Source organism: Parasteatoda tepidariorum, chromosome 5 (assembly GCF_982258835.1).
Source record: "Parasteatoda tepidariorum strain Cologne lab strain chromosome 5, Ptep-v5.0, whole genome shotgun sequence".
NCBI lineage: Eukaryota > Metazoa > Arthropoda > Arachnida > Araneae > Theridiidae > Parasteatoda > Parasteatoda tepidariorum.
Window position 1 is genome coordinate 83732313 of NC_141759.1, and position 15606 is coordinate 83747918.

The following is a 15606-nucleotide window of genomic DNA, read 5'->3' on the forward strand; positions in this document are numbered from 1 at the left end:
AAAAAAAAATTTTAAAATACAAATCTTAAGCTTTTAGGCACTATCAACTTATCTCTGATATTTTTAAAATTTTTTTTTTACATTTGCTGATTTTCCAGATTAATAAAAAATTATTTGGATTTTCTTTATTCTGTAGTGTCCCTGTGTATTTTTTTTTTTTCTTCTTTCTTTAGTTTGCTTTCAATATAAAAGGCATAAAAAAGAGAAAATTAGAATTAAGCAATTTTTTTTTAATTTTGGAAAACAAGATAATTTAAACTGAAAATTATTTAATAGCTATTCACATAAAAAACACAATAATTACTCTTTCCACTTCTGCGTCCGGATCCGGATGGCCTTCTTCTACAAGCTTTTTTCGAAGTTCATCAAGTTCTTCTTTTTCCTTCTGTCTGTCAATCATATCCTCTTCAATTTCTTTTTCCCGCTCTTTCATTCGTCTAACCAATGCACTTCCCCTTAAAAAATATCATTCTTTTTAAATATCCTTTTAATGATATGGTAGTTTGCTAAGTAAAAAACGAATATTTCAGTCATAAACTACAGCCAGTTCAATCAGATTAGATAACTTGAATTAAATTAGCTGTGATTTATTTTTATATTAGATAAAATTCTCCAAAGCTGAATTACATCTATAATGTTCCGCAACAAATTTTGATACCTGCACATGTTTGGTGAATATCAACAAAAATAAACAAAATTTTAAATAGTTAAATTATTGCCATTCTTTTAAGTGACGGATAATTTTATTTTTCAAACTAAAATTGGAAAATAAGTAACCATAATTCGTTAAACATCAAATTGCATATAAAAGCTTTTAAAATAAAAATTATTTGACAGTAAGCAATATTTTAAATGCAATTTGGTCATAAATGTTTGTTTCGACGTTTGCATTAATAGTGTACTTCAAGCACAAACTGCTCTGGAGAGGATTTGATATTTCTACGAAAAATTTGACAAGTTACTAAACACAAAACACTACTTAATTTCGAAACAGTGCTTATAGAGACACACTATTTCTTTTATTATTTCAATTTCTGGGAAATGACAATTAAGAAACATGTGTTTTACTTAATTGCCATACTTATTTAATTGTTAATACTATGTGTGAGATAATTTATATATAGACTTATCTCATCACTTAAATTAAACCTACTAATCTTTAATTCATTTTAATATAAATTGGCTCACTGATGCACTGATTCATTTAAATAGAATACATATTTTTTAAGCTGTTAATTTAACAAGAAAATTAATTGCTTTAAGTACTAAATGCTTCATATTTACATGAACTAGTAATATATTTTAAATAAAGCTTTTGCTAATGCTGAGCTTTTCTCATTATGTGTTTAATGACTATAATAATTAAGATTACACAAATTTAAAATAAAAAAAAGTTAATAAAATTTCTTAGTGGCAATAAATATAGTGAATAAAGCATTATTTTAAAATTGGAGATAATGTTAAAGAAATTCTTACTTAAAATACTTTGGATCATCCTTTTCATCATCATAATCTTCTAAAAACTCTTTTAATCTCCTTGCTTCTTTAGACTGAAGTAAAAGTATAAACATTAAATTTTAAAATAGAGTAACAAATGCCAAATGCATATAAAAATAAAATTGTAATAAAATTAAAATACCTCATCTTTTCTCTGTTCCTCACTCTTCATTTTCTCCTTTTCATATTCTTTCAATTTTCGCCTTTCTCTCACTATCCAATTTCTAAGTCTCTTTAAAGAAATTAAAAAAATAATTTATGTTAAGACTTATTTTAATAACAAAGAAATAATTATTTAATTTATATAATCAGACATGTGATTGCTGGAAGAATAAATTATCTAAACTTTTTTCTATTGAACGTGCAGTTTATTTTTATAGGGCTTAATTTTTTCTTTTCTTTCATGAAAATCGAAGATATTAAAAAGTCAGTAGTATTCACAAAAGTAACAGACATTTACAAAACTTAATGAGAATTTTTTCTTTCTTTTTTATTTAATAAAATTCTGACCAACTCATAAAAGAAATATACATATATTAAAAAAAAAACTACATATTCCTCCTTTTTAACACTTTGCTAGCTGTCGTCGTATTGTAAAAACCGTGATATTTATTATGGCAATAATTGAAAAAAGATTGATGAGAGGAGAATGCGCACTTACGACAAAATCAAATGAATTTAATTTAATGAATACTTCAAGATTCAAGTATTGTAATAAATAATATATATAAAAATATCAAGATTTTAAATATGATAAAATCAGCAGTGATAATTGCAGGAAAATTGATTGATTTATTCGATAGAATTATTGCGTCAAATTGTGAATACTTAGGTGCAAAATTTGAATTTTTTGTATCATAATAAGGTTGGACTTTTAAAAAAATCATGAGGAAATCTAGAGCAATTACTGCAAAAAAAAAAAACTTATGGAAATGTCGAATGGATTTAGAGTAAGTTGAGAGTGAAAAAAAGGTATTTAGTCAATTGTACGATGTGAGTTTCTAGTGTCTCAATAATATCAGATGAAACGATTGAGATTTAAAAACCCACTTAGATATCTGTAGTGATTTTGAAAATAAAGATTCATAAAATCTCTAACTCTAAACTTAACTTACAAGGGGCATAACAGGATTACTTTTTCTCTTTTAACTTTATAAAGTTATTATTTCAAATAAAAGAAATTTAATATATATACATAAATGCATGGAATAACTGAAAAAAGATTAATGTTAGAAGCATGTGTACTTATGATGAAATCAAATGAAATCGTTGAATAAAGTGAAAAGTCAATAAGTGACAAGTGAATAAATGCACAAAATAACTATGGCGTGACGCAATAATAATGCATAAAAAATATAGGGTTTTAAAAAGGGGTAAAAAAGCAGAAAATTTGTGGCAATAAAGGACGATAAAACGACCGGAATATAGTACGGATTCACAGTAGTATCGACGCACATTAAGTGCATCAAAAAGTTATGCGCAATTCAAAATTTTCATGCCTTAATAATAATATCCGAATTTTAAAAACAAGGAGAAATCGACTGCATTAACTGCAATCGAAAAAAAAGAAGATTGCAAGACTGATTTACGATGGTATCGAGCGTGTCGAAAAATGAATACAGATGTGCCCAGAATTTACTAGTCGTAATATCATATCAAAAAATAATTCTATTTAATTGTAGCCAAAAAAAAAAGGGGTCAAAGATATCACATTTATTAAATAATTCTTCTGTTATAAACAGAATTTGCAACAAAATTGCTACTCATAAAAAAATATAAGTTTTTTAAAAGAATGAGAAAAAAAACACCAATTTTTCTAATGAATAATCTTTTAAATGTTTGCCCTTTCGAAATTATGTTTTAGATTGCCAATTTTATACTTTTGCTTGCCTTAGTAATTATTAATTCTAACCGAAGTTCTGAAATTTTTTCTAAAAGTTTATGGAAATTGTTTTTTTCTCTAACTACTCTTCGTAAAAATTTGTTGTTGTGTGAATAAGAACTTTGAAGAGAAAATGAGGGTGCTGGTAAGGAGGGATTGCTGGTACTGAGACAAATTTTTAATTTTTGAGATCAGCAGAATTCCACGAAAATTTTGTTGGAATATAAATTATTGATTCCCGGAAGTGCACGAATCAACTGTCTTGAGATTCATTCATGCCTGTACAATATCAAATGAATTGAAAAAGCGATAGTGCTATAGATGCATAAAAACTAAAAATGTTTACATTTTTTTGGAAATGATAAAAACAACTTTCACATCCAAGATTTAAAAAAAAATAATCATTTATACTAACTGTTTGCATTCAGCCAAAAAAACATTTCAATCACAATCAAAACTTTTGTTTTATAAAAAAATTTTAAATAAAAAAAAAGTACTGAAGTTGTAAAATGATGGTAATTCTTTCATACAAGAATTTGAAATTATTTTGCTAAGTAATTAAGTGTAACTAATTAATTAAAGAAACAGAAACTTACATCTTGATAAATGGCTTCTTTTTCCCTAATTTTTCTGTCTTGTTTTTTCTTTTCATAAGCGTCATCCTCATCATCTTTATCAAACTCCTTTTCTTTTGGCCTGAAAAAAAATAAGTATGACAAAATAATTCACAATAAAAAAAATTTTCATTAGTAATTTTCAACTTAAAAAAAAAAAAAAAAAAATTTACTAAAATGGTAAGACTATTTTAAGATGAGATACTGATAGATGAATATGCATATAAATACAGTGAATATGTAAATAAATTTTCACCTCTAACTCTCAATTAAAAATTACTGAATTCAGTAAAAAGTCTCAAAATAATGCTGAAATATTAAAAAAAAGTTTTATGTATTAGAACATGAATATTTAATGATTGTTTCAACTCTGATCACTAGAGAATTCAGAAATTTAACACAAGAACGGCATCATAAATATAGAATGAGTTCAGATAAAATTCCAACTCTGGACAGCATATCTATAAAAATGAGACAAGGAAAAAAAAAAAAAAAAACTATGCGCATGTCAGATATGCATAATATACATGAACACCTTGTGGCAGAAAATTTTGTCAATTTCACGCAAATTTTATAGAATTGATAATTATATATTTAAAAAGGGGAAAAAAAAAAAAAAAAAAAAAAAAAAAGAGATTAAAGTTGTATTTAACTTTCAGGCTTTGAAAACTGAATTAACAAGTTATTTTTATGAAAATATTCAACAAATGTTCGAATTGAAATGTTTCTGAGCGACTTAGATTTTAAATACATAAAGAAAACCAAATATGAGGTAAAATAAGGTAAGTCAATAACTCATTTTCAAAACATGACTAAATTGGAAGAAATATGTGCAGGTATGTATAATAATCAATTAAAGCTTTAAAAAAAAATCTAGTCAATTAATTGCTTGAAGGATGTTTTTTAATGGAGATCTTGTGACTGCAGAAAGTTTTTCATTTTATTCAAGTCTGGTGCATGTGTTATCTACTTACTTTTCTTCAACTTGGTCTCTATCACGTTCACTTCTCCAATCATTTCTCTCTCTTGACCTCGAACGGGGTCTGTCTATTTGCCTTTCAGCGGATCTATCTCGGCGCCTAGACACTACCGGAGACTCACGAGGAGATTCTCGCTTCCTATCCCTTTCGCTCCTCTCTCGGCTTCTTCGTCGTCTGGAGCGCTCTTCTCTCTCCAAAGATCGTCTATCCCTATCTCTTTCACGTTCCCTGTCTCTAACACGGGATCTGGGTTCTGGAGACTCGTACTCTCTTCTTCTAGGCCGTCTGTCTTTGTCCTTATCACGTTCTTCTTCAGCTCTCTGTGACAAAAAATAGAAAATTCCTGTGAATTTTATGTCCACTAGGTAATTTACCAAAGGATATAAGAAGAGTAAATACATAATTTTAAAAAAATTGTTGGCCAAATAAATGACATGAAAACAAAGTTTTTACCAAAAGAACCAGAGTTGTATAATTCCTTTCAGTAGCAGAAGTAATGTAAAAACCCAGGATACACTGTGGAATATATATATTAAAATGTACAGAGAATAATAAGATTATGTTTTGTTCTTGAAACTCAAAATGTTTAGAGTGACAATACAGTACTTCCTATTCAAAACAAAAAATGAAGGGAAATAGAAACAATTTACCGTATAGAAAAACATACGCAGATTTTTCATTCTCATAGCAAAATTTTATTTGAGATCAACAGCGTAATAGGATAACTCTACAATAAATAGGAATGAACATTGCATTAGATAACATAAATTCAAAAGATGAGAATTATAGTAACACTTTGCTACATCACCATTAAATTAGTCAAGTAAAAAAATTTCTAAACTTTAAAAAAAAAAAAAAAATTTTCTTTGGTTATTTTTTTTAAAGGTAGAAACAATAAAATTAAAGAAAAAAAGTTTAAAAGTAAAAATAAAAAGAAATATTGATTCAAAATTTCAAGTATAAAAATTGAAGATAATAATGTGCAAAATACTCATGTTTTTAAGTATTTCTTTATTTAACGATATTTAGAGATTTTGTGAAAGAAAAAAAACTGAGGAACTACATGTCAGATACTAATTCATTTCCCTGAACTTTTTTTCTGTAATAAAATTTTTACCCGCATCTTAAATATTAAAAAGCATTCTAACAATTATATTTACAAGAATTTAAGCCATTTTTAACACTTATAAAAGCATTTACATTTTAGACATAAAATTATAGTTAAGAAATTTAAATTAATGAGTCAGAAACAGATAATTTATTGTCGCAGGCTTTAAATATTTTAGAAAATATATAAAATTAAAAGAAAATTATTTTAACAAGCGTATAATCAAGGCAATAATCAATTTGCATTTTTTTTTCGGCCCAACGAAAACAGCCAACAATCAATTACACAAATTATTTGAATAAGAAAAGTTAATGAAAATAGAGATTGTCCATAAAAGTTCCTGACATTTAAAATATTCATATAAAACTTTAGAAAGAATATAGTTTTTATCTTTTTAATGTATTTAAGAAAAGTTTTCATATTTCTTAATAAATCAATTCCATTCCAGAAAAAAATATTTTAAAATTTTTTGCAGATTTATACAAACATTTTGAGTATTTAAAAAATGAAATTAAAGGCAATCAGGAAATTTTATGACATAAAATAAGAAAAAAATATAACAAAATATAACTTGCAAAACTGTTTCGCATAATCCATTAGCAGAACACTGATCCAAACTTCTTCAATGGAAGGAGCAATCCCCTCTTCCATAGTTGAAAACTATAAACTTAATATAGTTTTTCAAGTTATATACGAATGACCAAAAATTAAAAGAGTTCCTTAACCATAACTTGAAAAGAAAAACTACTGGAAAAATAGAGCACAGACTAAACACTTAAAATATAACACGTGAAACAAGGTTTAAGCTGGATTTTAAAGATCTTTATCAAAAATGCTAAAATCAGAAAAAAAGAAAATTCTGAAATGCCATTAGGCTCAGAAATATGGATTTGTTTTGTTTTACCTTACTTTCATCATTTGTTTGGGGCAAATCCTCGCTTTCTATTATTTCAAAATATTTTTAAGAGTGTGCATTGCTACAAAGAAAATAACGTAACATGCAACTAAGGAGTCTGCAGAATAACGTCAAACAAGCAATTTGCGAGACAAATCTATGACTCCATACTGCTGTAAAATTGTGATGTCGAAATTATAGCATTTGCAAGCGGGTGGTGCGCCTGATACATCCAACAGAATGCATAGAAAAATAAGATCCTGTGTCTCCCAATTTCTCCTGCAAGAGAGAAATTTTTCCAGCGCGCGTAGCCTGATTTTTCAACAAAAAATAAGTACATTTTAGGCTCTCAAAAATATTTTTAATCACTTTCCAAAAAAAAAGAATCATAATTAGAATTTGTGTAGTAATAAATTTTTTTTTCATTGTTTAAAATTCTAAATTTATAAACATAAAATCAGTAAAATTCAATAACTTTAAATAATCATGATAAAATAACTAGTTTCCAATAAATATTGCAGAGAAAATCATGCATTTTTTGAAATTTAGAACGACAATCGATATGGCAAAGAAAAAATCACTTTTCAGAAGGTAGAAAATTAAGAACATAATACAACCACCAAATAAAAAAAAATACTTTTAAAAATCACTACACACAGTTTTTCTTTTCTTTTTCTTCTTCCTTTACAGCAGAAGATAGAGGGGAAAAATCTGTTGTTTTTTTTTATCCTTGTAGTTGGTTCATTTTTATACCTTTCTTCAAGGCAAATAGATATTATTGCCATCTTAGTTGAGTGCTATACTTCATAGTGATCTAACTCATTTGATAACGGTTTTTTGTAAGCATTCGGGTCATGATCTTTCCAGAAGCCTGCTTACTTAATTAACTAGAATTTTGTAACAGACTTTAGCAACAAAAAAAATACAGTTTTATTTCAGCGTTCTTTGATGAGACTTTTCGTAGTTTACAAACACTGCCGTGTCAGGAGCCCTAATGTGAAAGTTAGCTAAATACAACTATTTAATATCATCCAAAATTTCAATACTTTGTCAAAATATTAAAGTACAAAACCGTTTATAAAAATTATTTATTAATTTATTTGAAAAATACCTAATAAATAAAATTTTATACTATACAGCCATAAAATCCTCCCAATCAAAATTAAATAAGAAAAGGAAAAAAGCTTAAGCAAATTTAAGTTAAAAATACAAAAGGCTCCGACTACACAACTCTCCAAGCATCTGTTGAATTTTGAAAATATTGCAATCAATAGATTAGCAAAATAAAAACCTTACCCGTAAACAAAAATTAAATTTAATATAAAATAACAAAATAGAGATTAGCGTTAAATAATGTAGCGCTATAAGCTAAATAAAAACTTATCACATAAAAGAAATCCTATAAATTTAAAAATTGATGCTTTTCCGCAGAATAAATAAATTTTTTGAATTTTTTAAAAATTGCATGTGATTGCAAGATGGAAGGACGACAGATTTAACAGAGTGTTGCATAGTCGAGAGTTAAAAAATCTGGATTCCGTAATGCTTAGTTTTTTTAAATATTTTAAAATTTTCAGATTTTTCATATTTTTACATGTGAAACGAGGAGGCATTTATAGTATGAAAATTCTGTACATAACAGAAGAAAAAGTTTTTTTTACAAAATAAGTTATATATTTTATATAACATACATGATATTTCTTAAAAGGACACCTGCCATATTTTTTAAAAAGAATGAATCCATAGTAAGAAATAACACAAATGAAAAAGAAACATAGGCATTTCATATTACAATTATTACAAAAAGTTTATTACAAAAGAAATAAATTAAATATCACTGAAATTTTTCATTAAATTCATTTTCATTACTGAAATGTATACATACCTGATTCAAATCATAAATAAGGGTACTGGAATTTATTTTCATATCAACGTACAAGACATATTTACAAGTTCTAATAGCAAAGTTTTCTAAGAAAGTATGCTTACAAAAACGGAAATGATTATGTAATTCAAATGCAGGAACGAAAAGCTACTAGGCATTTTTTAAAATTTAGCAAACTAAAATAATAGATTTTGTAGATGAAAAGCATTCTGTATCACATTGAAAATGTTATCTAGATTTGAATGTCTATTGAATATTGACCAAAATATTTATTCAAATTTATAGTGTTAAATGAGATTTGGGGAAAAATTTAATTTCATAACAATTAATCTCTAATTCAATTCATCTGTAAATATTTTATTGAAAAATTGCATTAAATGACTTCAAAAGTGTTTCGTGGTTATATCTAAGATTTAAGAATATTCAACTTAAGCGAAACCATTATTTAAAACAACATTATTCAAGCAGCTAAAAATACGACATTATCTTATGTGGCTTTTTAGTAAATAAAAATTAAACACGATACAAATAATTACTTAGTTACATTAAATTTTAATATACTGTGAGCTGATCCCATTAACTCAGTAGAGCAAAAATCTTTTATACACAATAGATAAATTGTTGAAATATATTTCAAAGACCAGAAATATAGATTATATGGACTGTATATAATGTAAAATAAGTATGCAAAGAACAAGTAATAGCAATATATGTCTGCCAATTACTGAAAATAATAGGAAAACTTATTCATCAACATTTAATTAGTACAAATATTGCCTTGCTAGTAGAATATACAGAATGGTTAGAAAATGAAAAGTGTTTGGAGAAGTTTTATTTAAATTTCTTAAATAAAAACGGATGTTTGAAGTTTTAACAATACAGAGAAATAATAATTATACAGGGTTCCCACCCAAGTTTAGTAAAAAAACAAAAAAATTCCCTGACTTTTCCAGTTATATCAGGTAAATTTCAATGGAAATCCATATCATATTTTATCTTTTCCATACAATTTTGCATCAAAAAACTTTTTTTATTTGTAATATCAAACATCAGATTTTGTGAGCTTAAACATATAATAGAATGATAATAGAAACATGAAAAAGTTTCACTAAAGACTGGCTATTTTCCAGGAAAGACATAGGAATTTTCAAGGGTTTTTATAAAAAATTGCAACTCTCCCTGCTTTTCAGAATTAAAATAAAATTCCCTGACAATTTTAGGGTTTCCAAGGTCTCCCTGACACATGGGAACCCTAATTACAGTCCATGTAAATATAATAATTTTAATTTAATAATATCAAACAACTTTAAGATATTTAGATTTGATATTAAAAAAAAAAAAAATTATACGTAGCATATTTTCCCTTTTAAACTGCAATGCACTGAATGTTTAGCTTTTATTTTACTTTTAAAAAAATAAGTTTTATAACTATAAACTCCACAGCTTTTTTCTAATAATTTGACATTTTCTTTTTGCCTGAAATTGGATTGTGTCAAATTCAAATGTATGAAGCCTCTAAACACCTGTCATTATCCTATCATAACATTATTTATTACTAATGCGAGAAGAATACAAAAAAAAAATGTTGTTCATTGAGAAGACTGGTTATTGTGGCTTTGGAAAATAATTGATTTTAAATTCTCTTTGATACATTAACCTACGCTCTAGAGGACTTTGCATTTATAGTAAACATACCTGAGCAAATTTTTAATGCTTTGTCTAAAAACATTGTTTTGTTTTTACACTCAATATAGAGTATTAATAACATAAACTTTTATATTTATAAAAAACAACACAATAGATATAATTTCATATAAAAGGATATGTTTTACGAAAAGTAGCATTAAAAAAAAATCCTTCAAAACTTATAAAATGCTACTTCCCATTAACAGGGGTAATTGTGAGTCCAACTCAAAAATTCCGAAAATTTCTTGAGTAAAATTATTGATGACGCATTTCAAAAAATTTATGCTTTTATAAATTTAAATAATTGATATTTTCATTACATGAAATTCGAAATAAATTATATACAGCATAATTTAAATTAATAATTTTGTAAAAGTTTACTTTTATCTCTTATCACATTTATTATTCTACCAGAGAAAATATTTACAAATGAAAGAGATGCCAAGTATTAATTCTAGCTCTAATATTTTTAAATAAAATATACAAGAGCTTTGATACATCAATGTGATCGATGATTTCTTGAAACTTCAGGACCTTGGATTTCTGGCTCACGGTTAGCGAAAAATCCGGACTTTTTTCCCAGAACACAATCATCTCTGCACTAGTAAAAAACTAGTTTTTATTCAGTTAAAACATAACAGACCTTTTTCTTCATTACATTAAAATAATTATACCTTCAAAAAGCTAATCAATTCAACTTATTGAAAGTCTTTGTGACCATATGTCTAGTTCAAAGGTTAATAACTGTCTTTAACTAAATGTGTAGCAAACTGTATAGATTTCACTTTTCAATATAATATGATTAGTACAGATAATGTCAAAATAGGGCATCCATCCTGATCCTGGTCAGTATTGACTAAAGCGCTGACAAAAAATATCTTATGTGATAAATTATAAATTAAAATTCAATTACCCCAAACACTAGAGCAATATCCCTGTTAGAAAATTTGTATTTAATCCAAATGTAGACTACTCATCAAATCAATGCAGATTGGATCATCAAATATTTACCTAAATGAGAAAGATATTTTTATTCTGTTCTACCGCATGATTATTCACTAATACCTTTAAAATGATTCACCAATATACATTCAAATTTTTTTAAAAGTATATAAAGAATCTGCTCCACGGAGTTAATGTGATCTTGACTTCAATTCCATTCAGTGGACTTAAGATAGTATACTGAAACGATGTAATATTTTTACAGGAACTTTTAACTTATCACTAGAAGTAAATTTTTAATGTACTTTAACTTACCCATAGAAACCCTTCTAAAAATAAAATCACTTAAAAGTGTGTTTTTCTTTTTTTGTTATTTGAAGTTAAGCAACTGTGAACAACAATATCAAAGTGCTAATTTACTCACCAACTCCTAGATAAAATTAAACAGCGTAGCCCACATAGTGGTGTGTGTTGTAGCTTGTTTAGCACCAACAAGGTTAACTCCTAGTGTTTGGGGAATCATAAAACTTAAGCTGAATCCACTAGCACCAATCATTTCACATTCACACATTAATAACATGCATTATGAACGAAAATACCAAGGAATTAATTTAAATTAGAGTGCAATAGTTTTTCCTGATACTTATTAAAATCAAATCAGAATATCCGTGTAATGAATGATACGTATAAGAGATTCAGTTTTAAAAAAAAAGCGATTAGAACATTATTATTGAAATTAACAATTTTGAAAATATTATTTAGAAATACAGGAATCTGAGAATTGGTAATAAGAAAATAGTTCAATTTGAAAAAAAAAAAAAAAAATTATAAGATGCCAAATAGCAACGCTTTGTTATTAAAAATGAAAAAAAAATTATTTTTAAAATTTTGCACTTTGGAATCTAATAAAATAAAGATTTGCTCAATAGAAAAATCATCGGATTATTGTAATTGAAGATCTACGAAAGAGTCATCACTGAATATGACATGCAAAAGTTAAATTTTGGGAAAAAATAAGAAATAGAGTTATTAGATAAAAAAATATTTTAAACTAAATATTCTATAAAAAAAATATACATAATAATACAATAGTTACCTTGTAAGTATCTCTAAATTTATCGATTTCTCGATGAATAAGACTCTTTTTATCCTCTTCCAAATCCATTTCATCTAATTCCTATAAATTTGAAATAATTAATTGAATACTTTACATGAGAATAAGTTTTATAAGATTTAGAAATTAAATTTCTCCTTAAAGACAATTGTATATTGTTGAAGAGCATTACTTACATTCTTTTTTAGCCTTTCATAATCAATTCTTGGCCTTGGGCTGTTTTGTTCAGAATTATGAGTTTTTTCAGGCTGAGTTGAAACAGATACTGGAGATGATTCTTCTAAAATTAAAATGTCAAATTTTTTTTTAAATAATATAGATTAATATAACATATATTATATATATATATACATACAAAGATAATAAATCCCCAGCAGCAGAATTTTTTTGGGCTTTCTGCGACCAACTTCTCTAGCACTAATATTTTGCTTTAAGATACTTTTAATTATAAAAATTACTAATTTAAAGTAACAGAAACGTTTTGTTTACAGAAGAAAGTTTAGAATAAAAATGTAAAATAGTTTTTAATTGTAATTCTAGTAAAATAGGCAATATTCTTGCATTTTGTAGGCGAAAAAAATACGCTAATTATTTGCTCATCACGAGAATAGGTTTCTTTGCAAAAGAGATACTCAAATAAGTGTATATAAAATATGGTGCTCTTCTAAGAAAAGAAAAATAATGAAAGAGAGATTATCGTTTCTAGAGAGAACTATCTTTTAAACTTTCACGATTTCTGAATTTTTTTATTTTATATTATTAATTTGAAATTCTAGCTGAAGCCAGTCATTACCAATTTTTGTAAAAATCTCAAATGAGAATAGAAAAATCATGATAATTTCTTTCCTCTCTGATGCACAAGAAAGACATCGTAGAAAGAAAAAAAAAAATTTCAAAAAATTATGCAGAAAGGAAAACCAAAATCTCCCCCTTCAAAATGAAATATCTTTCAGCAAAAACTCTAACGTTCTGCGACAATGTCCCCGTGTCGCTGAAATTCTGCCACAGGGAATAAATCAATAATATCATCGCTACTTTTTAACTTTTGCCTTAAAAGTGTCTTAAGAAACCTTTAATGGCATACAATTTAAAGCCAATATTTTATTTTAAAAGTTAATAGACTGCCAATTATTTGGGAGTTTTCTCTTTTTGGCATTTATTTTTATTGGGTACTATCATTTTTTACATTTAAAAATACTGTTTCAAAAAATGTGTGGCACATAATGTGTGGGAATAGATATAGAATTTACAGCTGCAAATTTATTTTCCTGTTATTAATTTTCTTGTGAATGTAAATGAATTGTTAGTAAACTACTGAAAGCAATACTAAAGCAGAAGTGCCATTAGTTCATTAGTGTTTAAAAATATAAAATTAAAATTCATGCAAAACTTGTTTTATGTTAACGAATTGATATTTTATATTGAATGTTAAATAACTATTATTTCAAATAAACAAAACCCTAAGAATAAGAAGAAACAATGTAGGAACCTTTTTCTTCATTGGGACGATTCAATTCAGCAGAATGAGCAGATATTAAAGATTGAAGGCTCGTTATAATTGCATTATCTCTCTGCTTAGTCATTTCATCTAGAGCATCATCGCTTGCTTCACCCTCTTCTTTATTATTATCATCAGCTTCTTTATCTTCCTTTTTACCATCATCCTGAGTTTTAGCAAGTTTTGTGGCTTTATATTCATCTAGCTTTTCTTTCGTTTTGGCATCAACTTTCACCTGAAGTTAAAATAAGTTTAATCATAAATATAATGGTTACATTTATAAAAAAAAAATACATGATTTTTTTATTTATTTAATAATTGCAATATTCTTTTTAGGAAACTCTTTATTTAGCGTAACATTAAATAATTCAGATTTTCATTAATCATATTTATATGTCTTTACACCTTGATTTGTGAAATTGTTCACATTAGAGGCTTGTTTAAATGTTAGAATAAAAACAAAATATATTGAATGTTCAAATACACTCTAACACACTAAGAAAATTTTATTCAGTAAAATAAGCCCTTGTCTGAACAATAGCAGACAGGTTTTGAAAAAGCCATCTTTTTTTCTTTTTCAAAATTAACTTGACCAAAGTTTTTTCAAAAAATTACTGTTCAAGTTGATTTTTCTCAAAATTTCAAAATAATAGTAGTAAGAATAGAAAGAATTTTTCAAAATTTTAGGCTGTTTTAAGAATAATAATAAGAAGAAAATAGACATTTTGTAAAATTTTAATTTTGTCATACCCTTAAAAAAACTCAGATTAAAACAAATTTCTTAAAATTATGTCTAAAACTAAAATTTGAAATGTGTCATAAAATGTAATCTTTGGCAACAAAACAATGCTATTTAGCAAGAGTTTTTTTTTTCTCCAGAGGGTTCATTAATGCAAATCTTAATTATTTTACCAATCGCAAGTGAAATATGCAATTAGCAACTAAATTTATAAGTTATACTCACCACTAATTTCTTTTCACCAAGTTCATAATCATGTAGTAATCTCATGGCTCTAAGTGCAGACTCTGGGTCGCCATATTCACAAAAACCAAATGCTGAGAAGAAAAAGTAATTTAATTTAATATGACGACAATGATATTAATAAGAAAAGATAAATCAGCAGTTTAAGTTATTTTAAAAAATTATTTTTTACACAACTTATTAACATTTTAAGTTTAAGCTTTTTTATTACTCTTTATCAAAAACACATAATGTCATTTTAAATTATATGTAACAGTTTTTAATGAAAATGTACGATATATGTATGATAAAATGCTGTTCAAATTTTTACAATTGTGAATTTAATAATATTACAGATGCAAAACTCTCATTTTGAAAAAGTTATCGTGATAGGAACTGCAGACTTGCCAACCTAGCTAAATTAACATTCAGGAGATTTCAGGAGGGGAAGAAAAAGGTGTATGGTTATGCGACATTTGACACTTCTAAGGAATTTTAAGTAAAACATTTATTAAATATAAGAATGCAAGAAATTTTACACACT

At 26.2% G+C, this 15606-nt stretch overlaps 1 protein-coding gene and 1 long non-coding RNA gene across 13 annotated transcripts in view; both read right to left on the reverse strand.

Annotated features, from left to right (window-relative positions):
* Positions 1 to 15606, reverse strand: part of LOC107451752 (RNA-binding protein 25) — a 47218-nt gene that overhangs the window by 12037 nt on the left and 19575 nt on the right. For all 12 annotated transcript variants that reach the window (XM_016067954.5, XM_016067951.4, XM_087164432.1 and 9 more), the window contains 9 exons: positions 15066 to 15157; positions 14093 to 14336; positions 12780 to 12883; positions 12586 to 12666; positions 4968 to 5293; positions 3976 to 4075; positions 1640 to 1729; positions 1477 to 1550; positions 305 to 455 (listed from right to left, as the gene is read on the reverse strand). In XM_016067954.5, the coding sequence (XP_015923440.1) occupies positions 305 to 455; positions 1477 to 1550; positions 1640 to 1729; positions 3976 to 4075; positions 4968 to 5293; positions 12586 to 12666; positions 12780 to 12883; positions 14093 to 14336; positions 15066 to 15157 (1262 nt within the window). The remainder of the gene's footprint in view (positions 1 to 304; positions 456 to 1476; positions 1551 to 1639; positions 1730 to 3975; positions 4076 to 4967; positions 5294 to 12585; positions 12667 to 12779; positions 12884 to 14092; positions 14337 to 15065; positions 15158 to 15606) is intronic.
* On the reverse strand, positions 8820 to 11834 carry LOC147809615 (uncharacterized). Its single transcript, XR_015433814.1, has 2 exons — positions 11805 to 11834; positions 8820 to 8886 (listed from the first exon to the last, which is right to left on the reverse strand). It is a non-coding gene; the product is annotated as an uncharacterized LOC147809615 (long non-coding RNA).